At 40.1% G+C, this 25,531-nt stretch overlaps 1 protein-coding gene across 2 annotated transcripts in view; it reads right to left on the reverse strand.

Annotated features, from left to right (window-relative positions):
* Window positions 1-25,531, reverse strand: part of GUCY1A2 (guanylate cyclase 1 soluble subunit alpha 2) — a 332,057-nt gene that overhangs the window by 130,324 nt on the left and 176,202 nt on the right. For both annotated transcript variants that reach the window (XM_059179573.1, XM_059179572.1), the window contains exon 5: window positions 24,379-24,864. In XM_059179573.1, coding sequence (XP_059035556.1) covers window positions 24,379-24,864 — 486 coding nt within the window. The remainder of the gene's footprint in view (window positions 1-24,378; window positions 24,865-25,531) is intronic.

Raw genomic sequence — 25,531 nt, forward strand, 5'->3', positions numbered from 1 at the left:
TGAAACTAATGTAACACTGTGTGTCAACTATACTCAAATTTTTAAAAAAGTATCTGGTGATAAAATCCTCCATAATTCTAATATTTTAATTAGAGCAAAGTGATGAAATATTTTAGTAAATGTCCAAATCCAATAATACTTGGTCTATGGAACCCTCCAGAGTCCTTCCATTGGTTTTTAGCAGAATTAACCATTTCCTCTGTTCTGCCTCAACAGCACTTTTCATACCTTTTTACTACAGGCTTTCATTTATAATCAAGATGTATCCACAACTGTGATGTCAGCTTTTTTAGAATGGGACCATGATTTTTCATCTCTGTATTCATAATGCTTACCATGGTTTCTAAAATATAGCTATTTAGTAAACATCTACCAAATGAACAAATTAATCAACCATGTTTACCATGATTTTAGTAAGTCATTCTAATTGTGTATTCATTGTCACCATTCATTTCATGAACACCATGTACATGTGTGCAGGAAAAAAAATGCCTCTGAATGACTAGAGATGCTTCTATCATAAATATACCAAAACTTAAAAAATGTTATTAAAGATTTAATAGCCATAATTAGATTTCATGTCGAATGAAAATATGCACTGAATTAAGTTCTGTAGGTGCTAATTTAGGGAATATGGTGAGAACAGTTAGGAATGCCAAAAAGGCCATCTAATCACCAAAATCTTATAAGGAAATATACATTAAAATTTTTTCTAATATCCTCAGACCTATCATGATTTTCAACATTTTCACTTCAAGACCTGTCTTCTTGTGCCAGAAAAAATGGAAATAAAATCATAGGGTAAGAAAAGAAAAACAATGCATTCTGAGTCAGCAAAGGTTTTACTCTGAAGGCTGAAATATATTTCCCTCAAAGAATTCCCACTGAGAAAGATAACCAGTAAATAATCTCTAAAATGTGTCAACCTACCATTGCCCCCCTAGAAACAACAATTTCTTCTAATCCTCATAATTATCTCATCCTTTTGTGTTTCTATACACTGATTTTTTTATGTTTTTATATAAATGCCAGGTAACGTATAGTGTAATATTGTTTCAGGTGCATAACGGAGTGATTCAACACTTCCATATATCACCCAGTGTCCATCATGACGGGGCACTCCTTCATCTCCATCACCTGTGCCCTCCACCCCCCACCCACCTCCCTCTGCTGACCAGCCATGTGTTCTCTGTAGCTAGGAGTCTGTTTCTTGGTTTGTCCCTTTCTTTCCCCCTTGGCCCACTTGTTTTGTTTCTTAAACTCCACATATGAGTGAAATCATATGGTATTGGTCTTTCTCTGACTTACTTTGCTTAGCATAATACCCTCTAGTTCCATCCAAGTTGTTGCAAATGGCAAGATTTTGTTCTTTTTCATAGCTGAGTAATATTCCATTGTGTACAGATACCACATGCTGTGAGCTATGTGCTTTGAAACTAACTTCTGATTTTCAGGTATCAGAACACATAGGCAATAAATAATTTGTATAAACAAACTGCTTTATAGCCCCAGTGAATATGCATGTTTCTGAAGCATGACCACATCTTGAAATCCTATCTTCCTCAACAACTATCATCCTCATTATCATTTCAGTAAAAGTTTATTGAGTTTCCATGAAATATGTATTTCTAGAATTTGTACCATAAGAAAACAGGTGAGTTACATGCAGCACTTTCTCTTTCAGCAGTGTGTAATGTAATACTATGGAGGAGATGGACCAATAGGTTTCCAGTGAATATGACACAGAATCTAATAAAATGTAAGCTAAATGTATATACGAAAGAGCAAATTCACATTAAAATCTATATGTGATCATGCAAGCTTTTACACTACTTAGTTCCCAAATATCTGAAGTCAATTTAACTCTCAGAAACAATACGATCAAGAACTAGGCAAGAAACAAATGTCAAAAAATAATGGCCTATATCAAGATGTACAACTCCTAATGAACACCTAACACATAGAAAAACTATAAACGATGGTTCCATCATGCTAGGCCAGATTATGTTGCAGTCACAATCTCACTTCCAAATCTGCATGCCTTAAAGTAACAAAAGCTTATTTTTGATTCATGCTATGAATTCGTGTGGGTTACAGGCTTAGAGGACAGGCGAGAAACATGGTGTCATGTCTCTTAACTCTAGGAACAAGGCTCACAGAACCTCCCCACCTGGTTGTCACAGCAGGGAAAGAGAGGGGCTGACAAACTGTTTGCTAGCCTATGCAGCTTTCTCCCAAGGGTGACATACAGAGCTGCTCAAGACTCATTCACCAGAGCAAGTCACACAGCTATGCTTAATGTAAAGAGGATGGGAAAAGTCAACCACCCTTGTGCCTAGACGTGAGCCAGAAATATTTGACGAGCAGCACTAGTAAGCACATGAAAGAATAGGTAACAGCTTTAAATAGCTTAAATTTTTCAAACATCCAGATGTCCGTGAAGCGCAGGTAATATATGATATTTTTTCTTTCCTTAAATATATATTCAGCTTCTTAACCTGAAAATCTTGACAAAAATGCCACCACTTTAGTAATGCAACTTTCCACAAAAGGTCTGTTCTGTCCTCTCCCTTCATCCAATTCAGGTCTGGGCAAGCTTAGCAGAATTAAGTGTATGTGCAAATTTTAGCAGATTCCCTTAAAAAATATTACCTGATTTTGCTTCCCAGGGAGCAGAAAAAGTGAAAACGTTAGACAGCCATTACATTTGCTCCTGGGCTGTTGCCTTGAGTTAAGCCAGTTAAACAGGGAGACACTGGAAACATACTAAAAAGACAAAACCAAAAAACCTGTCTGAAAAGTTGATGATATTCTCAATTCTTTTGCAATTGACTCAGTGTTTTTTAAATAAGATCTTAAATACAACAGACACCATCTAAAATAATGCATCTCAGTTATTTTTGACATCTCCAACCTGTTCTCGAATGACATTAGAGAAGAATCAAGATGGCTAACTTAGTCATCGAGATGGAAAGGACAGTCCCTGCATCCTTTTCTGAGCATAGAAGAGGTTTATGTTCTAAAAATATTACGTACAACTGTTGCCCCACATATTATTATAGCTGGTTTTATCATACTAAAAAATTTACCCAGCTGGGATTATCATCTTTTCAAACCTTCATAGTAAAAAAGTCTTCACATTATTCCAAAAATAAGGGTGATGTACGTAAACTTCTTAGAGCTGTGCACTCATCCTTTTTATTTATTTTACTTCATTTTAAAGTAATCATTTAAAAGAATTTTAGTTCCTAATAGAATCTTGCTTCTGTTACATTCTTTACCCTCCTCTCCAGGCTAATGCTCATGAAATATCTGAGGTTTCTTGGAAATGTGGGCACATTGAGGAGGCCAGCGTGTGTGTGTGTGTTGTGGTACTGGGATAGGATGAGCCTAGAAGAGCACTACATGTAACGAGGCAATGAATAATCCCTGCCCTCTGGGACTCACACCCACCTCGGTGCTTCAATCCCACAGTCTTGGGTCTGTCTTCTTTTGAACTTCATAGGAGTTGTAAAAGAAAGCTTGGGGAGGAGGTAGAAGAACAGAGGGTCAGAGAGCTCTGGCAGCCTATCTTACTGGACAACCTCCCTCTCCCCCACTAGATAGCATCAAGAGGAGAAGCACATGAGAAAGTCTGCCGTCTAGTTGTTGCCCTCTGCTTTTGGTCCCTAAAGTGATTAAAAACAGAAAGAGCAGGAGAGGAAGGAGGAGAGAGGGACAGAGACGAGAAGAGAGGTGTTGAAATGAGGTGCAGGCGGACTGACAACGTCTACAGATGAAACATCTTTTCTCTCCTGGTATCTCCCCAAGCCCTTGGTCACCCAGTCACAGTCACGTGGGTGAAACGGGGCTAAGAAACATGCCACATTCTTCAGGGGCTCATTGGATGTGGCTAAGAAAATGTGATTCCCAGAAAGGGTACCACATTCACCCTTGCTGAGAGCATGAAGCCACACCTGCCCGCCCAATCACTTGTCTGTCCCCAGGTATGTCTCCTGAAGGACAGGGGCTAGACAGAAGAGTTTTCTGGTGGTTGGTAGGAAGTCTGAATCCATAGGAGGTTCTGAAGGTCTCCATCACCTTTAAACCAATGGGGTTGCTGGTGATCTGGACAGAGATTATCCAAAACACTGGTGAGAAAAGGCAGAGCATGGAACAGACATTCATGAAGACTTATCAATAGCAAAAAATCAGGAAGAACTTTGGTCTTGGGTAGACTTAGGTCTACCACCGCACATGGACTCGGCAGCTCTCCACAGATTTTATGTCCCAGTTTTCCCAGATACTCAGCAGTGTGGGTGAAAGGGGCTGCTGGCCAAAGATTAAAACTCAGGTGGTAGTTGTCAACCAGAGGTTTTAGGGCCATGGAATTAGTCCCTGGAATACAAGCAACTTGCCACAGACATTAAATGTGAACCTAGCTTTTCATTGGTCTTGAGGTTGTGGTTCTTGAAGACACAATGATCCTCTTTAAATATGGCTCCAAAGTACCTACATTAGAAGCAGATGGGTGGCTCCATTGGGTGGCATCTGCCTTTGGCTCAGGTCATGATCTCAGGATCCTGGGATAGAGCCCCGCATCAGGCTCCCTGCTCAGTGGGGAGTTTGCTTCTCCCTCTCCCTCTGCCCTCCACTCCCCAGCTCCAGCACATGCTCTCTCTCTCTTTCTCAAATAAATAAATCTTAAAAAGAAGAAAAAGCAGCAGCAGCAGGTAGGAAGGCCCCGAATCAGACAAAGGTTCAAGCAGTATAGAGGAAGGTGCTGCTGTCTTCAGCATCATTTCCTTGGCTTAGATGGAACGATGGCCATGTCCACAAAAGCTACATTCTTGTGGATGGGAGCACCGAAGGAGCAGAGGCACCATGATGCAGACAGGACAGCACATACATGTCACCACTGGTCACACAGAGGTCTGACAAGAACAACTAGGTGAATCACACTAGTACCCAAATAGCTTGAGTATCTCCATGGGCTTCCCTGCTGAAAGTAGTCTGATTTCCCTTCACACAGTAGGTAGTTTTGTAAGAACTGGGCCACAGTTCCCCTTCGGTAACAACAGCCCTTCTGCCAGATTCAGGGACAGTCTGAGGGGAAGAAGGGGAAGAAGCTACAGCTGCTCCTGCTCCTGCTCCTACAGAAGACGGCCGTGAGCATGGTGTCCTGACCTTATGCTCAGAGTGGAAGGAAATAACATTTGTCCAGAAGATCTGACCTCATCGTATTGTTTAACAATCACCTTGTTTCTGCACTAAGAGTTTGTTCAAAAGAGACCTTGAACTTGTAGCCTGTCCTGAAATGTCTGAACTCTTTCATCGGTAATCATTTTAAACCTTAGCCAATCTGCTTTATGGCCCTTAAGCATGGCTGTTAGGTGGGGGGTAGTTCAACAGGTGGGGTCCCACAACGCGGGAAAATTTGGGTTGACGAATCTTGTGGCCTCACCCAGGGGCCACTGTATTCACCCCAACCTGGGCTCCAGCCGGAGGAAGGCCCTGTCAGCCTGGGCACACACTGTACCTGCTCCACACTCAAGAGAGTCCTTGAATAGACACATTCAGGGGCCGGGGCCTTGCCACCCCCTGCACCTCCTGTTTCATTTTCCTTCGCCACCTCTATTCCCTTCTCACCAACATCATTCCCTTCTCTCCTCCTCAGTGCTCTCCTTCACTCTTTCCTTCTTTGGCACTCCCGTCTCTCCTTCAGCTTTCCATCCACTACTTGCTTCTGCCGCCATGAAGAAGGTGTACACGTCAGTCATACCCGAGACCTCTAGGACCCTGTGAACCAGATCTCTGCAGGCACTCCCCCCAGTAGTACCAGGGTGTGGTAGGGAGCCCCTCCTGAATGTAGTCGCTCACCAGTACCAGAGGTACAGAACAAAACGGACACTTCACGGGTGATGCTGGCAGGATGGGGCAGTGGGTACTGCTATCCCCTGCCACCCCAGCTCTAAAGGAGGGGGCACCACTGGTCTCAGTTCCTGGGATTAGACAGTAACTTCAACTCAGCAAGAAGAGGCTCCATCTTCCATGGGGTGGGTGGGGGGCGGTGTCAAGCAGCAGCCTATACCTCTTTAACTTAATTTAATTAGACACAGTGTTGGGAATCCACCTCCACATATTAACTTCTTTCCCATACAATATGATTACCAGAAAGCAAAATTACTCAGCTGTCCTTTTCAGTTTTTGTAAAGAATCTTTTAGTCATCCAACATGAGCACCTTCACCATCGGGTCTTATTTTATGACGTTAAAGGTTGAGATCCTGGAAATTATTTTGATGTATTAATGAGTTAATGCTGCAAAGGTTAGCACTCTGGACTGGTCCCTGTGCCATCAACGGCAAGAAGAACTAAGGTGTGATGAGTCATTTGAGTGACCTCATACTACTTCTAACTTTCTAGCGATGTTACCCCTTGTCACACAGGAACTCATATGGCAGAGTCATTAACCAGATTGGCACTTCAGACAGGAGTCTCCGTACACGGACACTGACTCTTTGCACACTCTCAGGAAAATAAAAGGTCATCCGCTCCTAAAGTCCATTGTCATTGCGATCAGTGGCTTGCTGTTTTCCCCAGGACTGCTTTCAAGTCACAGCCTGATTATCTTCAGAGATCCTGACTCAGAGGATAGGTTGAAACGAGGTTTATTTACTCTTTTGAAGCCTTGAAAACCTCATGGATATGCTCATTATTTTGAAAGATGGCTCACAAAGAGAAGAAGAAAAACTATTTCTATCTCACTGGGTATACAGATGTTAGGGCATGCTCCCATCACAGCAAACTAGACAAACAAAGCCTAGCTCAAGAAGGAGCCCTTGATTTCAAGGGGTTTTCCCCCCCGCCCCTCCTTCTGGGTCTGTAACTGCAATACACACAGCCAATAGGTCAAGTTCCCTCTTTAGCATGATGCCATGACAGTGTATGTGGGCATGTTTGTGTGTGTGTCTATACCCTCCACCTACTAGATACTTACTTAACTTTTTCTACACCTGAACCCTAGCATTTTAGCAGGATGGTCTTTAAGAGTTTTATTGAATGTTTTAAATTGTGTCTAATTTCTATACTTATAGATTGGAACTGTCAAGTTTCCAAATAGAGAAGTCTAGACCACCTACATAAAAATCACCCAGAAGGTTCAAGTGAGATCCCCAAGGCCTCACATCCAGATCTACTAAATCAAATACAGGTATAAGACCCAGCTATCTTCATTTTCATGCACTCTCAGGTATATTTTATGATTTCCAAAGTTTGAAGACTTCTGGTAGATTATGTGAGCTAAAAAACACTATAATACTCTTTTTTTCAAGACCCAATCAGCTCTTGAAAAGAAGAAAGGAAAGAAAAGCACTCCTACTCTTGAACCGCAGCCATCCCATATACTCCTGCCCTGTCTTCTACCTTATCCATAGGGCAGTAAACTTCTCTAGACATTTCCTTATCTGCCAGAACTTTAAACTACAACTTGTAGCCCAGACATACCCTCCACCTAGCCAACACACACAAAATGTTAAGAGTCGTTTAGCACAGTAGGTACTCAATGACCCAAAAAAAGTTTGCTGAGTTTACTTAAATACATCTAAGTCAATTGTGTATAAAGGTTTAGCAATTCAAATGGAAACAACTTTAAGAATTTACTCATAAAACCACTTCAAAAAATCCCTCACTCTTTAAAAAAAAAAAAAATCTGTCTAATTATATTCATTTTGGTTGATTTTCTGACCCAAATACAACTTTTTAAAAGAATGTCTCTACAGTGCTCAGACGATACAGCACTGGAAAGTAGGTCATGGATATAAATAGAACAGTGATTTGGCCCGGGAACTACTCCCAAATGAGGGAAAATAGATTCCAAATGACTGCCTATCAAAGAAAGGTTTTTTCCTGATAAAATACTCAGTAGATCCATCAACGTAAACTCCACTTTCTTCCCAGGAATCTCAACCATGTGGAAAATGCTGTTGACAGGCACCAGGTTATCTACCATAAAAGTTATCGAATACTGAGTCATATGAACAAAGAAGAATACATTGAAATACCCAGTCAAAATTTCTTTCTAAATCTTCAAGTTAGATGTGGGCAACTGAAAATTTCTTTCTGCTGTCCAGTAGTCTGTCCTGTAGGGTCATCAGTGACAGGGCTCCCAACTTTCCACTTTCATCCCCCACTACCACTTTAATTGACTCTGTGCTCCAGTCAAAATGAGTAACTCAAAGTTCTTTGGAAACTTTCTGTATCTGTCACTACCATGTCTATACTGAGTTACTGTTCTACTTGAAATCACCTATTCACTTTTTATAAAATAATTACTGACTCTATTATTTTCAAGAAAAATTTTCCAGGGATTCCTGATTTGACAGAACACTCTCCCTAGAGAACACTGAATGTCTGCTATATTTTCATAAATACATAACGTGTTAAATATTGTTGAGTTGATGTCACAACAATAAATAGTTTCAGGACTTACAATAAAGCTATAATAATCAAGGTACAATAATATTGAAGGAATAGACAAACACATCGATGTAGATGCCCATTAATATAGGCAACAGATCTTTGGCAAAGGAGCAGGGGCAACACAATGGACCAAATATAGTCTCTCAACAAATCATACTGAAACAAATGGACATCCATATGCAAAACGTAAATCTAGACACAGACCTTACACAGTCCACAAAAAAATTAACTCAAAATGGTAAAAAAAAAAAAAAAAAAAAAATGGTCCACAGAGCTAAATGTAAACTGGAAAGCTATAAAACTCCTAGAAGATAGGAGAAAACCTAGATGACCTTGGGGACGGTGACTGATGCCTTTTTAGATACAATACCAAAGACATCATCTATGAAAGAAATAAATGATAAGCTGAAATTGCACTTCATTAAAATTAAAGCCTTCTGCTCTATAAAAGATAGTATCAAGAGAAATGAGAAGACAAGCCAGAGACTGACAGAAAATATTTTCAATAGACTTATGCTATAAAGGACTCATAAAACTCTTAAAACTCAACAACAAAAAAACAAATGACCTAATTAAAAAATGGGCCAAACACTTTAACAGACACCTCACCAAAGAAGATACTGAGATCTTACCTAAGATCATACCTAAGAAGAAATGGCAAATAAGAATATGAAAAGATACATCACATCACACGTCATCAAAGAAATGCAAATTAAAACAATAATGAGCCAGTACTACATGCCTATTAGAATAGACAGAACACTGACACCACCAAATGCTGACAAGGACGTGAAACAAAAGGAGATCACGCGTTGCTGTTCGGAATGCAAAATGGTAAAGCCTCTTTGAAAGACATTTTGATGGTTTCTTACACAACTGCAGATTCTGTATGACTGGCACCATATGACTGATCCAGCAACTGCACTTCTGGGTGTTTACCGAAGGAAATGAAAACCTAGGCCTACATGAAAACCTACCCACAGATGTTTATAGAAGCTTTATCCATAACTGCCAAAACTTGGGAGCAACCAAAATATCCTTCAGTAGGTAAATTTAAAAAAATAAAGAGTAGAACATCCAGGAACGGAATACTGTTCAGCACTAAAAAGAAATGATTGAACCATGGTAAGATACAGAGACTTCAATGCCTCTTACTAAGTAAAAGACGCCAATCTGAAAAGGCGACATACTGTGTGATCCCAACTACGTGACACGCTGGAAAAGGTAACAGGACAGAGACAATAAAAAGATCAATGAGAGATGGTAACGGACAGATAAGGGGAGGATGACTAGGCAGAACGCAAAGGATTTTTAAGGCAGTGACGATACTCTGTATGAAACTATAATGATGAAGACACGTCCTTATACATTTGCCCAAACCCACAGAATGTGCAATACAAGGAGAACTGTGAGGCAAACCATGGACTTACGGTTATTATGATGTGTCAATGCAAGTTCATCCTTGGTAAAAATGTACCATTCTGATGAGTGATACTGATAATGGGTAAGGCTACAGGGGCAGGGAGTATATGGGAAATTTCTATACCTTCCTCTCAATTGTACAGTAAACTTAAAACTGCTCTATAAAAATTAAGTCTTCTCTTACAAAGTGAAGAGTGCAGCCCAATAAGCAAATCAAATGGAAATATGTCATTACAAACTTGTTTCTTAAAGGAAGACAATCTGGTCTCCATAAATCCTAACAGCCTCAGTTATCAGTGGAATTATTATCTTTTATCCTGCTAGATTTAGTTTCGAAAACAAGCCTTCCATAACTTCTCTTCCAGGAGTCAAATGTGTCACATGCTTCCAAGTCCATTTTTATGCTGTATCTTTTCTGATCCTTCAAATCCTTCAGTAGAATGTTATCTTTGCTTTTTGTAGAAACTCAGTAAAACTTGGCTTCAGCATATCTTACACCACAGTCATCTGTGTGTGTACATTATGATCACCCTGCCTAGATTACTAGGTCATTTACTTTTGAAGGAAGGATAATATCCTGGTTATCATTCTAAGTCCTGCAGGGGCTAACAGAGTGCTAGCACAGTAGATGCTTAAAGAATTATGGCTGCATCAAACAATGGATCTTGGAACACTCCATCAGAAACTAATGACGCATATTATGGTAACTAACATAACACAATAAAAAAAAATAAACATCTCTACCAAGAGCTAGTCAATATCAATAATGTATAAATTACCTTTCAAAATCAAAGTCATTGTTAACAATCAACTCAGATTGAGGTTACATAATGCCAAATCAAGAACATAGTCAGGTGATAAGGCGATTTGCATGAATAATGGAAGTATTTCCATTAAGCAGACAAAATTAACCACGATCTTCAGGTTTCCAAAATTGACTCAAGCCTCGCATACACACCTGTCATCCCAGGAAATGCTACCACCATTTCTTACTTGAATGATGGTATAAATACCCCTGTGTTCTGCTATTGCCAACTCCCCACCTGAGATCTATACCCCACATGACTTTCGAGGTGATTTTTATGAAGCAAATCTATTTGTGTCACTCCTCTATTCAAAATCCTTCAATAACTTCATTTGTTCTGATGATTAAGACCAAAATTCCTAAAACACCTATAGGTTCTAGCTTCTATCTACTTCTCTATCTTTACCTTGTGCTACTCTTGCATTACTGAAGTTTGACCATGGTGATCTTCCTGTAGTTGTTCCAATTTCATCATGTTCCTTTCTGACTTAGCTTTTACACATCCTCACCCTACTGGATGGAATCCTCTACTCCCACCATTTTTCCTACCCAGTTATCTCCTTCTCATCCTTCAGATCTCTATTTAAATGTCTTCTCCTTGAGGATGCCTTCTTGAACTCCTAGACTAAAATAGGTGTCTCTACCATAGGTTATGTGATAACACCGCATAATTTTTTCTCAGTCATTCTTATGGTAATTTATAATTACATATTTTTTTGAGTAGTGATTAATCAGTCTTCCTCATTACACTGTGAACTTCATGGAGAAAGTGGTCATGTCCATTTTGCACTAAGACGTGTGATGCCTGACACGTGGTATGTGTTCAAGAAGCATTTCTTTAAGGTATAAATGGGTGAAAGTAGTTGGTCAAGCTGTGGACCTCCTTAAGATCATGAACTCTTCAGATCTCCCCAAACACCCTTCAGGAATGGAAAAAGCCTGAGCAATGCTCAATCCCCTATCTATTATCTTTGTGACCTCAAACAAGTTCTAATTTTATACCTTTCTAGTGATAACCATAATTTTAATTAATCATTAACTGTCTATGTAATTATTTGTTTAATGTTTAATCTCAGTGCTCAATCATAAGCACCTAAGAATTTGGACCATGCCTGTCTTACATACCACTATGCTCCGAGGCTTATTAGCTTAGTATGTAGAACACAGTAGGTGATCAATAATTATTTGTTGAAGATAAAACAAATCAATAAGCATATATAAAGAATTTAGCATGGTACCTGACACACAGTAGGCATTCAACAAATATCAATGTAGATTGAATATTTGTGTTGCCCCAAATTCCTATCGTGAAACCTAATTCCCAGTGTAATGATACTGGGATATAGGACTTTGGGGAAGTGATCCGAGACCTTTGCGAGGGCTCTACCCTCATGCATGAAGATTAGAATCCTTATAAGAGAAACCACAGAAGGTGAGCATCCTTGTTCCTTCTATTATGTGGGGACAGGCAAGAAGAGAGTCACCGATAAACCAGGGAGAGGGCTCTCACTAGATGCTGAATTTGGTGACACTTGATCTTGGAAATCTCAGCCTCCAGAACTGGGAGGAATAAAATTCTGTTGTTTACAAGCAACCTGGTCTTTGGTATTTTTGTCAGAGCAATCCAGATGGACTTACTCTTCCCTCCCTTCCCAGCAAACTTCCTAGGACACTCTCTAGCCCTGACCTTCTTTCATTTGAGTGGGGATGGAGTCAGCTGCTTGCACTGTTCATTAGTTCACAAGGTATTAACTAGAGACAGTGTTATATTTCAAATCATGGATAGAAAAAAGTCCTAACAACAATAATCTGCTGAGCACAATTTATGTGTTGATTGTGACAAAAATGTTAGATCCTTACTACTGTTCCCACTTTGCAGAAGCAGAAGGTAGGCACAAGTACGTGATGTGACTTAATTAAATGATAAAGACAGAATTAAAATGAGCTTTTCAGGCTTGATATCCGGTACCCTTCCCCTTCACTTAAATGTCACTGCACAACCATAAGCAAATTCAACAGTCTCATCTGGCCTCCCTAGGAGAGTCAAAGAAACTTCATGCTTTGGAGGGCTGACATACGCCCTACGATGAGGCAGTGATAGGAGTAATGAAGGTTAAGTGGAAAAAGGGAGAAGGAAAAGTTTTCCCTCCATGACAGAAGAAATCTATACAATACCAAAATTCAAGTATCAAAGGAAAATAGGAAATCAAAAAATACTGCTTTGGAGTATTTTAAGAACAGCATTATTTTAACAGGCAGCTTTCATACATTCCAACATTTGGAACAAAGCTGGATAAGCAGTACAATAAGCATTTTGCTTCAGCTGATTTCTTATAGTTTTCTAGATTATCAAAAGTCCTGTGAACAACGTCAAGGCTTGAAAAATGCATCAAAATATGCAAATGCTTATAATTAAATACTTGAATTTAAGATAACAAATTTAAATTCTCATTTTTCCACCTTAAGAAACCTTTACAAACAGAAACCCAAACCATTTCTGATTTGCCATATTTGAATAACCTATTCGTAGACAATCAGCAGGGTTGATTTTCACATTGGGAACATTTTCCTGGCCAACTACGTACCACTCTAACATGGAATATTTAGAATCTCAGAATCCCATGGAATGAAGTAACCTTTTGAGACTTCCTTCTGCCTGGCCCATCAAAGACTATAGTTTGTGTATGAATCACTCCAGTGACCACAGCATACAGCTCTGGCCAATCTATTTCATTTTGGGAAACACTGACTCTCATAATTTTATACCTTTTATACCTTTCTAGTGTGCTTAAAGTATTTTTTTTTAACGTCAGCATAAAGATTCTCTTTAGCCTCCCAGAGCCAAATAGACCGAGTCTTTATGAAGTCCAATGCATAATAAAAAATGGTACAGATTTGTTGAATGCCTTGAAAAAGGAAACCTAGTTATATTCTTAACTCTAGGCTAAAATTCAAATGGCAATTTAAAATTTCAAGCTCATCCTTCAGCTATTATCTCAAGAGCCTCATGTTCATGACAAAGGGTTTTGGCTGTTAGTTCTTTTTGCTCTCTCAGCAATCCTGGGACATACCCAACGTTCTCACTGTAAAGGTATGAAATTTGTTTTGTGACTGTCAGTTCCGGGATGCAGGACACCAATTCATGAAATACACATACATAAAAGCTGAAACAATCTTTGATCCTACTTCTGCATCTAATTAGGAATGGAACTATCTGATACCTGAATGATTTCAACCACTGTTTTCTACAATATAAACTTTTAGCTGAATCAGAACTAAATTCAAATAACACTGCCACTCACTGAAACTCATCTTCAAAAGGGGTATACGCACCCCAGTGCTACAGTGTTCTGGAAAATATATAAGACATCACGATTAGGGCATTTAGCACTGTGTTTGGAACACAGTTTATATTTAGTATGTGGGAATTCCATTTTTTTAGTTCCATTTTGCTTTCGGGAATTTTCGTTTTTTAAATCACTGTGTTTTCAGTGGTAGAAATGGGAGAATCACGTGCCAAATCTCTACTGCATAACAGACAGTAACTGAGTGTTGGTCAGGAAGGTAACAGAAACAATCTAATTCAAAAAGATTTATGACTGCACTGAGGCTACCCAATCAGGTAAGTAAGTGACAGACAGCTGTCCTATCTAGAAGATTAATTTTTTAGTAAACTCCTCTAATACCTAGGTATTACAGACTTCGATGGGAGTATAACTGACATAGTCACATTCTAAAGCTTGCCAGAAAAGTTTGCTAAATGGCCTCAGGTAACAGGAATGATTATGTAATGACAATAATTTTTTACAAAGAAAAAATTGAAATTTTCTAAAATGTAATTTTTAAAATAAACATACTGGAGTAACTCACTGACTGGGGGTAAGCTTTAACTGCAAAAATGGATACCAAGTAAAAGCTAGGTTCTCACAATGCTCTCAAGGTGTCAGTATCAAGGGCAAACATGGTGGTGAGTTCAGAGCTTAACTATTTTAGAGTTTATTGATATACAATAGACAGACACTCTGTAATAACAGAAGCTCCATAAAAGGCTAGTGAAAAATCTTTTCACTTGTTCCACAGGGTAGCATTTACCCTTATAGAAATAGGAAATTCTAGCAACATGCGCTTAGTATACTAAGAAAACTTGCTAGAGACTTGTATCGTACATTTTCAGGCTGTTTTTAGAGTTGATAGATGTTTCCTTGGTGTCCTATTCCACTCAGGCTACTCTAAAAAAGGATTAGGTGGCTCAAAAAAACAGGATTTTTTAAAAATTAACACACAATGTATTATTTGTTTCAGGCGTACAAGTCTGGGATTCGTCAGGCTTACACAATTCATAGCGCTCGCCATAGCACATACCCTCCCCAATGTCCATCACCCAGCCACCCTATCCTTCCCTCCCTCCTCCCCTCCAGCAACTCTCCGTTTGTTGCCTGAGATTAAGAGTCTCTTATGGTTTGTCTCCCTCTCTGGTTTCGTCTTGTTTCATTTTTCTTTCTCCTCCCTATGATCCTCTGTCTTGTTTCTCAGACTCCTCATATCAGTGAGATCATGTGATTGACGTTCTCTAATTGACTTATGTTGCTCAGCATAATATCCTTTAGTTCCATCCACATCGTTGCAAATGGCAAGATTTCATTTCTTTTGATGGCTGCATAGTATTCCATTGTGTATATATACCATGTCTTTTTTACCTATTTATCTGTTGTTGGACATCTAGGTTCTTTCCATAGTTTGGCTGTTGTGAACACTGCTGGTATAAACATTTGGGTGCACATGACCCTCCGGATCACTACATTTGTATCTTTGGGGTAAATACCAAGTAGTGCAATTGCTGGGTCGTACGGTAGTTCTATTTTTGACTTTTTGAGGAGCCTCCATGCTGTTTTCCATAGTGGCTGTACCAGCTTGCACTCCCACCAACAGTGGAGGAGGTTCCCCTTTCTCTGCATCCTCGCCAACACCTGTTGTTTCCTGACTCGTTAATTTTAGCCATTCTGACTGGTGTAAGGTGGTAGCTCATTGTGGTTTTGATTTTTATTTCCCTGATGCTGAGTGATGTGGAGCACTTTTTCATGTGTCTGTTGGCCATCTGGATGTCTTCTTTGCAGAAATGTCTGTTCATGTCTTCTGCCCATTTCTTGATTGGATTATTTGTTCTTTGGGTGTTGAGTTTCTTAAGTTCATTGTAGATTTTGGACACTAGCCCTTTCTCTGATATGTCATTTGCAAATATCTTCTCCCATTCTGTCAGCTGTCTTTTGGTTTTGCTGACTGTTTCCTTTGCTGTGTAAAAGTTTTTGATCTGGGACGCCTGGGTGGCTCAGTTAGTTGGGCAGCTGCCTTCGGCTCAGGTCATGATCCCAGTGTCCTGGGATCGAGTCCCACATCGGGCTCCTTGCTCGGCAGGGAGCCTGCTTCTCCCTCTGCCTCTGCCTGCCATTCTGTCTGCCTGTGCTCTCTCCCTCTCTCTCTCTGATAAATAAATAAAATCTTTAAAAAAAAAAAAGTTTTTGATCTTGATGAAGTCCCAATAGTCCATTTTGCCCTTGCTTCCCTTGCCTTTGGTGATGTTTCTAGGAAGAAGTTGTTGCAGCTGAGGTTGAAGAGGTGCTGCCTGTGTTGTCTTCAAGGATTTTGATGGATTCTTGTCCCACATTGACGTCTTTCACCCATGTGGAGTATATTTTTGTGTGCGGTGTAAGGAAATGGTGCAGAAAAAGAGGACTTTCTCACAGCATTGGCAGACTGGAAAACCCAAGATCAAGGCACTGCCTAATTCAGTCCCAGGTGAGGGCGCACCTCTGGGCTTGGCTGTCTTCCCCGTCCCTCACTTGGCAGAAAGACTGCGAACTCTAGTTTCCTCTTCTTCTTATAAGGACCCTGATACCATCAGAGGGTTCCTTCCTCAGAACCCTATCTAAACCTAATTACCCTTCCAAAGGCCCCACTTTCAAATACCATCACATTGCAGATTAGTGTTTCAATAAATGAGCTTTGGGAGGACATTCAGTCCATAATACCTGATAGTATAAAAATCAAAAACATCAATCTCTTAGCAGCTGCCACCATTCTTTAGAAGATTAAAAATCAATAGGGATAAAAAGAGCACCCCCACTTTCTTTGATAAAGTCAGCAAGACACTTCATCAATTTTGATTTCTGCTTGGTAATCCAAGTTCTTGTAGCCTTCTCTCTGTTTCAGAATTTGCTACAACACTAAAAGAAAATGTTTCAACATAGAAGGAACATCACTCAGGATGTCAGGTTAAAACATTAAAAAAAAAATTTAGGTTCAGTTTCATAGTGTTGGTCGTAGACATTGTACAAGTCAGTATCACTGAAAGAAATCACCGTCTTCATCAATTCCATTTTATAACATGGGTTATTCTGATAAAAATGAAGGCAGAGCACAGACCCATCCTCAGGAATGAGGATCCACAGGACCCAGTGATGATGCTACAAGCAATGCACTTCGGGGAGCTTCTCTCTTAGCCCAGCTTTGACCTCTCTCCATACCCTCCCTCATATCTTTCTCCTGATGTACAACGTAATTTTAATAACCTGAAAGAATGAACCCAAGCAAATGAGCATTTCATCTATTTCTAATAAGCACTGGCTACATAGTACTTATATACAAACACATGTACATACAGGCATGTGCAGAGAAAACACACACCTACTCACCACCTATGCCCAGAAACACCTATTTGAGAAAGGAGAGTTAGCGTGGATGTTTACTACAATGGACCAGACACTGAAATAAGCACTTTACAGGTTTTTCATTTAAAAGCTTATAAAACATAACTGTGAAGTAGACGAAATTAGTCTCTTTATGGATGGCGAAACTCGAGCAGAGATGGTAAGTAAGGGGTTAAATATAGCCAGACAGAACTCCCAGGAGTGCAGGGGCAGGGGCAGGTGCAAGGGCTCCAGCAGTTTTAGCTGAATGCAGAAACGGGAGGAGCAGGAGGAACGGGAGGAGCATCGACCCTTATCCCTGTTTCTCCCTGATCTCCAGCCTAAGTATCTGCCCAAGGCAAAAATTTAAATGAGGCAAAACCCTGGGCAGGTAATTTTTAGGCCATTAATGTATTTTGAAAGTAACAATACAATCCCCCTAGTAGGAAAGATATCACAACAGCATGCTTATCTGTGACTTTCACCTTACCTTATAAAGCATATAAATTAGTTCTTCTCTACTCATTAAAATTGGGCTAAAAATATATACTAATTTCCATAACGTGTTATAGGCTTCCATAGGAGTCATACCCTGTTACCAAGCGAGTCAAAAATGTTTATTAAGTGAATGAATGTGGAAAACTGTGTGTGTGTGTGTGTGTGTGTGTGTGTATGTGTGTGTATTCACTTCTGAAATTTCTGTTTTCTAGACTTAGGAGATGACACAATGACTTCATTTCTAGCAAAAATCAGTAGCACTGATGTTGATGGAAACCACTGAGAATAACTGGTACACATCTTTGGTAACTTTTAATTTCAGAAGTATGTGCACTGATCAATAAGCAGAAAATACATAAATCTGGGGGGAAATGAACCAGCCACTCACTCGTTACCAAATGGGACTGGCATTCTGTGCTGGGAAATGGGAGTAAGATGATATACACATATTCCTAAAATTCCAAGAATAACCTAAATAGTTAAGTATTTTAAAAGGCTATTTTATCATTAAAACAAACCAAGGGGGAAGGGAGGCATTTCAGGTTTATTGTTTTTTTTTTTTTTTTTTTGGTTTTGCCTGCAGAATCCAGTTCACACTGGAGTGATATCCTTGGGATTCTGCTTCATTTTCTCAAAGATAGCTGAAGGTCCAAGTGAGCAAAGGCTTAGTAGCTCCATATTGTCAAAGACAAGACAAATAGAAATTCTCGAGGCATCGAGCTCTGTAGCCTGGTAAGTTTACATGCGAAACGCCTGCTCTCAGCTCTGATGACAAAGGTTAATGATGGATAGCTCCTTCTCCAGTTTACAGACAACCATCTTATCAGCATTTTCACCAAGATGCCTGAATTCAAAGGGGTTCCTGATTTTCTGTTTCCCTGGGGTATTAACATGCCGACTCAAAACTGAGCTCTGTCCATCTGATAGAGAAACCTTTCTCTTGTGGACATTAATCACCATTTACTTCTGCACTCTGTATTTGTTTTTTAGGATGTATAGGTTTTTCCACAAAACTGTTAAGGAGCTACAGTTAAATGGATTCTACAGTTCATAGACCAAAGCAGAACCATCTGCTTATATAAATTATGTGAAATGCATATGATCTTAATGGCTTTCTAGATTTTTTATTGTATCGTATTTATAGTTATGTGGAGGTTATGAAGTCAACAGGGTTTCCACTGGCTTTCAGAGATTTTCAGAACTCAAGCTATCTGCCAATTTCTAAATTATATTAATGTCAAGAGTGTCCCTGAATATGTTCTGTTCTATTCATTTTCAAGAATAGATACAATTAACCTACCAACTCCAGCTTCTCTGTAGGTCTAATTCCTGTTTCAGCATTTAAAAGCTCAGTGCACATCTCTATACCCTTGGACAAGGCTGCATTATTTGGGTACCCATTGACTCTGGGTCCAGGGCGGGGGGTGGTCCTAGACATCCTCCGGCATTAAGGCTGTCCTGGAGAAGGAAGACTCTGGTTCTGATGCCTGTCTTCACACCTGCTGCCTGGACACAATGCCTGCTTTCCAGTTCCTGGAACACAGTCTCCTTATGCTTGGTGCTGAGGTCTTGCTCCCCTAACAGTGAGTCTGCATTTCTGTTCCTTCCTACTTCGCCGTACTCAGCTTTCCACGTGAACTTAGAATACTTGCATTCCTTTGCCCGTATCAACTTTGTGCTGTTTTTCAGATGATCCATATCAGGTTCCTTGATCTGACAGATCTTCTCCTGGCACTTCCAGCTGCTCCGTCTTGTTTTTCTATGCCTTCTCCCCAACCCAAGTGTGACAGTGATACTGAATGTTTAGCTTCAATGACATCGGCAAACCCAGCTTGGAGTTTGCAATGGAAATTTTTCTTTCTACCCCCACCACAAAAGAAGAAAGGATTTTATTACTAATATTTTTTATGGGTTTCCCTGGATGAAATGATTTTTAAGAATCAGATTTTATTCCTTTCATTATTTTAAAATTACATAGCCTATGGCCTGTACCTGAGATCACTGATCCATTCTTTGATGTTATTTCTCCTTTTAAGGAATTAAGAGAGAAGATGCAACTGGTTTCTAACAAAAAAGGAAGGACAGCAGACGGGAGAGTCCCCAGCTGTTTATTTTTATTTTTTATTTTTTTTTGAAAGAAAGAGAGTGAGTGGTAAGAGAGGGGTAGAGGGAGAGGGACAGAGAATCTTAAGCAGACTCCACACCCAGGGCAGAGCCCAATGTGGGGCTTGATCTCACCACCCTGAGATCACAACCTGAGCTGAAATCAAGAGTCAGATCCTTAACCAACTCAGCCACCCAGGCACCCTGAGAGTTCCTCGCTTTTTTTTTAAGATTTTATCTATCTATTTATTTATTTATTTATTTATTTGAGAGAGAGAGAGACATAGAGTGTGGGAGAGAGAAGACTGAGTGGCAGTGGGGGGTGGGAGGGCAGAGGGAGAAGAAGCAGCAGACCCCCTGCTGAGCAGGGAGCCCAATGCAGGGCTGGATCCCAGGACCCTGGGAACATGACCTGAGACGAAGGCAGAAGCTTAACCGACGGAGCCACCCAGATGCCCTGAGAGTTCCCTATTTTTAAACACAGCTTCTCAAAACTCTGAACTATTTGCTACCAAAAGGGAAGTGGACAGATTTGGGCAACATGATCATAGGACTTTTCTTCAATCGCTGACAGCCTAACTATTGTTACTGATCAAATAACATAATTTTAAAACCAGTTCCACTTTTTATTATTTTATCTTTGTCTACATCATAGCTCAGACTCATGAAAATATTATAGGCTTTGGAATCAGACAAACCGTAGCTCAAATTCTGCTTTATGAGTCACGTTGTCTGGATAATTTGACCTTTCCCAATGGACATAATGCAACAACCCCGCAGGTTAATCATGGGAGACGAAGTGAGATGATATTTATCCTTCTGTCATCGGGCACTGTTGGGGTGCACTGTTACACACATACAAAAACGCACAGACCAGTCACACAGGCACCCTCCCATAGGTCCAGACGCGCCTGCAGGGAGCTAACAAGGCCAGCTCCCGTGGGCATTCGCTACTACACGCCCCCTACTGGTCTACACTCACTGCCTCCCAAAGCTCACTGAAATACAACAAAACTCTGAGATGGCGACATTTAGTATTTTGAATTACAGGTGACAGACATGGAGAAAAGTCTTTACAGGTATAAAGAAGAGATATCTAAGGGGTGCATCTGGGATCGCACTGGGTTGCTACAGCCTTGGCTCAGTGGAGTGAGTGAAGCATGCAGGGCTCACTAACCCTTCTTGCGTCTCCCTTATTTCAAACTAATGGGCTTTCCAGAGGCAAAAATGTAAAATAAGGCAAAGCCTCCATTAGGTTGCTTCAGTATCCAATGCCAGCCCCATCCCCATCACTATCATTATCTATACGCCAATAATAAGAAAAGTTAGATTTACCAGTTCTTTGTTCATCCCTGTGACCCTATAAAAGCCGAGGAGGAAAACAGTAGTACAGTGCACGTTGATGTTGACATTTTCCTTAATATTTGCTTTTCTAATTATAAGAGGATCAAAATTATAACCGATGCTTCGCTCAATTTACCTAGCATTGACTTAGTACTCATACACCTGTCACACCTCGGCAGCCGAGCACTGTAAAGGCTTTCATGTTCTCAATGCCTCAGATAGGCACAGTACGATCTATAGCTTCCTTCCACACATGCTTCTGTACAGAAGGCGCATTTCTCGTTATGGCCTAATTTAGCTAAATTCTACCCCGGAATTACGGTCTTTCTCTGCATCATCTTCCCTAATGACAAGTAAACAGGAAATAATAGGATGATCAAGAAAAGGAGAAGCATCAGTTTGGAAAAGTGGAGTCTCACTGGGCAGGAGCAGACTTTCAATGCTTCCCCTGTGGGGCACCTCTGTCTAGGTTTCTCTTGGCATTCAGGTCCGCCTGGTTGCCTTTCACATTTCTAACATAAAAATGGGCTCCAGCATATTTTTCTCTGCGGTGTGATTATTCCACAAATATTCTAAATGCACTTGAAGTCTGGCAAAAGTCTATTTTATGAAACCAGCAGGTATATGGGCCTTTAAAAATTCTACTGTGGGATTTCTCTTTTCAATGGCCATTAAAAATCTAGCAGATAGCTCATCGTATAAAACAGCCCTGCGTAAACTTTCAAAAAATAAGCTACTCTGTTTATGATGATTAGAATAATCTCAAATGAGGCATGTCAGAGGATATCTAATTTATATTCCTCCTAATGCATTTCCTGTAACGTACATTGTTTTATCCTATGCCAGAGTAACAGACTCTATTTTGTCCTTCCCCCTCTTGGACCATGCCATCATCACTCCTGCTTCAGCACATAATAGGTTCCTTTGTCTGGACCCTAAACTCAACCTCCATAAACCTGAGTAAACATGAAAGTTGCCTCAGAAGCCTATTCAAGATACAGACACATCCGAGCATCAAAGGGATGTTAAAAACACCTGGCTTGAAACTGTATAACTTTATACATTTATTGCTGAAATTTCATAATCAGGTTCTGCTTAAAAACCTGAATTTGTGAACCAGGAGTGCTTTGTTTATCCATGAAGGATGGAAAGCCAGTTTTGAGTATCGGGATAATTGTAAATCCATTTTATAAGTTCATTATGTAGAACTGTATGGAACTGTCCATGGTATAAAAAACACAGAAAAATGTGAGGATCGTGCAGTATATTGCCATGCATTTTCTTTTTCCGTGAGGTGTCCTAGCTTTTCTCAAGGGAAAGGAAACTCGATGTATGAAATCCGTATTTTTAAACCTTGAAGCTGTTGTGGTATCCTCAGAAGACATCGTGTTTCTTCTTTTCTTAAAACCTAATGCTTATATTTAATTAGGGGTTCCCTAGTTTTTCCAAAGAAGATCTGTTTGTCATTCTCATTTCGTTGTAAGAGTTTAGGGCCAAAGTCACATGACCACTTTAGGCCAAGAAAGCTAACACAGCAAATCAGGGGTTCACAGAGGAAGGGTGCTGGTCGTTGCCCAGATCAGCGCAGGACAGCGGCAGCCTGGAGACCGGACGGCGCCGGCAGATTCAGGCCAGTCGCTCTACTTCCGGGAAATGACAAAGTCTAGCAGTGACAAACTCCTGATAGTGTCTCTCTGGTTTAGGAGCCAACCTTCGGCTACCTCCCCCAGAAATTATAGAACAAAAAGTTATAAGGAAGTTGAAGATAATTTATAAGAATTTATTTTGTACTAGGCAAATCCGTCCTCCACACAGCACAGTGAATGTTCATCCCTCTGAAGGGACGCACTAAAATATTTAGCCCTGGCTGCACCTTATACATAATGGAACTAGCGAGCATGTTTCTCTAAAGGAGAGACACCTTAATGAAAACATCCTTCGGGATAATAAGATTAAACTACAGTGTTCCTTTCCAAGTCTTCTTATGTATAGATCATACTATAAAAAGGAGCAGCCTACAGTTCACTACTGTTTACCCTAAAAGCACTTTCTATCCTTTATATGCAAAAATACATATATATGTATATACCCTAACATTGTGTAATCCATGTGAAATTACGTAAAGTTACAGAGTTATTCATTAGGTAGAGATGAGGCTGAATTACTCAAGAGATTGCTCTGTTTAGAGTAAGAAATTCCTTAGGAGTTCACCAAATCAGACTCAAAAAATGGTGATGGATACCCATTTTCAAATCTAGTAAACTCCTTACCTTGGAAAATTAAACTGCTTCCACTACAAACCACTGGTCATTTGGTAACAGCTAGAATATTTACAAGTGTTCCTTCAGAATTAGAGGGACCCTCTTTACCTGACAACAGTTCAAAACACTGATTAATCATGATTTAACTGATAATGCAATGCATATTTTAATATAACTTACTTCTTATTAACTGTCAAATGAAAATTCTTAGTTTATATTGGAAACCTATTCTCTAAGAAAGACTAATTATGTTGTGAAAAGTTGCCTAGAACTCAGCAATTTAATTCAGTAATAATAATGAACTTGAAGCACAAGCTCTACAGCCTTTTGCCTTACCGAGCAATATTATGATTCAGTTACCCATGGTATGTCAATGCGATCAGCTAACCCATAAAGGAAATTTACTCATGAAACAGAAATACCTGTATTCTGGGTAAGAATTCTAAACTACAGAGATTTCCATCATTTATTACCAAGTTTAATTTAAGAAAGGAAAAAAAAAAGTGCATCCTTGCAATTTAAGATAATTTATGATTAAAAAATATTTGTGGATGTTGTTGGAGTGGGGGGGTGGGGGGGTGGGGGGGTGGGAGGAATGAGGGGGGTGGGAGGGTTGGGGTGGGGGATGGACACCGGGGAGGACATGCTGTGGTGAGTGCTGTGTATTGTAAGACTGACGAATCGCAGGCCTGTACCCCCGAAACAAATAATACATTATGTATCAATAGTAATAACAGACACACACACACACACACAATGAGTAATTAAACCCCTTTACCTTATAATATCCTTATATATCCTTACCTTATAAATATCCAAAAATCCACACTGGTGGTCGAACCTGGTGTACAGCTCATTCAGCATGCTGATCACCTGCATGGGGGTACACTGGGCACAGATGGCCGTGAAGCCAACAATGTCCGAGAAGAGCATGGTGACATCGTCAAACTTCCTGGCCTGCACCTGCTGTCCTTGCCACAAGAGCTGGGCGACGTCACCGGGGAAAATAGAATATAGAAGATCGACTGTTTTCTTTTTTTCTTCTTCCAGGGCCTGGTGGGTTCTTTCCAAAGTTGCCTTTAACTTATCCATCCTCTTCTTCAAGCCGTCCTGGGCCTTTGCCTGCTCGCCAACCAGAATGACGTCTCGGGTGGCATCATGGATTGGAATGTCGGAGAGGTGCAGCCCCCGGCCCATGAGCTCGTCCAGCTTGTCCACGCACGGGGAGCCCAAGAACAAGATGGAGTTGGACTCTGGGACGTGGATCATCTGTCCTTTGACTTCCATCACCTGCAGAATGAACACGAAATCGTAATCTGTGCTCTTCACACAGTAGGGTCACAACAAAGCTGGCTTACTATCTGATGAGGAGGAGAAACGAGAAATGGACCATGAGCTATGCTGCATTTCTACGTTTGTAGGAGCAAATTTCAATGTGGTTTACCGCCTGTGTGAAATCCACAGTTCTGAATGGACATCTTTGTTACCGTGCCCCACTTTGCCACATTTTAAGGACAACGATGAAACAGAGTGTGATCGACAAGAAATGAACCTGGGAAACATTTTTATTCAAAATGAAATTACACTCAGGCACATCACGAAATGGGCTCATGAGTCAGTTTAACACCTTTCAACTTGCTTAATAATAAAATCAGGACAAATCCATCTGTCACAAAAACTATATTCAATTGTCATTAAAATAACACCCAGGAAAAAAGTCCAGGAGATTAAAATAAATCAAAATAATTATTTGGCTTTACGTAAGTCATTTTTCAAACAGTCTGTAGACCTCTGAATATGTAATACTTCTTGAACAGATAAGGGGACAATTCACTTGCTCTTAAAAATAAAAATTAAAACTAGAAGTGATGAAGTCAGTATGATTAGGAAGTAACAACTATCAGTCAGCTGGCATGTTCACTATAGGCTGAAAATAAACCCCCCAAATCAGAAGAGC

The sequence above is a fragment of the Mustela lutreola genome, chromosome 1 (assembly GCF_030435805.1).
Source record: "Mustela lutreola isolate mMusLut2 chromosome 1, mMusLut2.pri, whole genome shotgun sequence".
Taxonomy (NCBI): Eukaryota; Metazoa; Chordata; class Mammalia; order Carnivora; family Mustelidae; genus Mustela; species Mustela lutreola.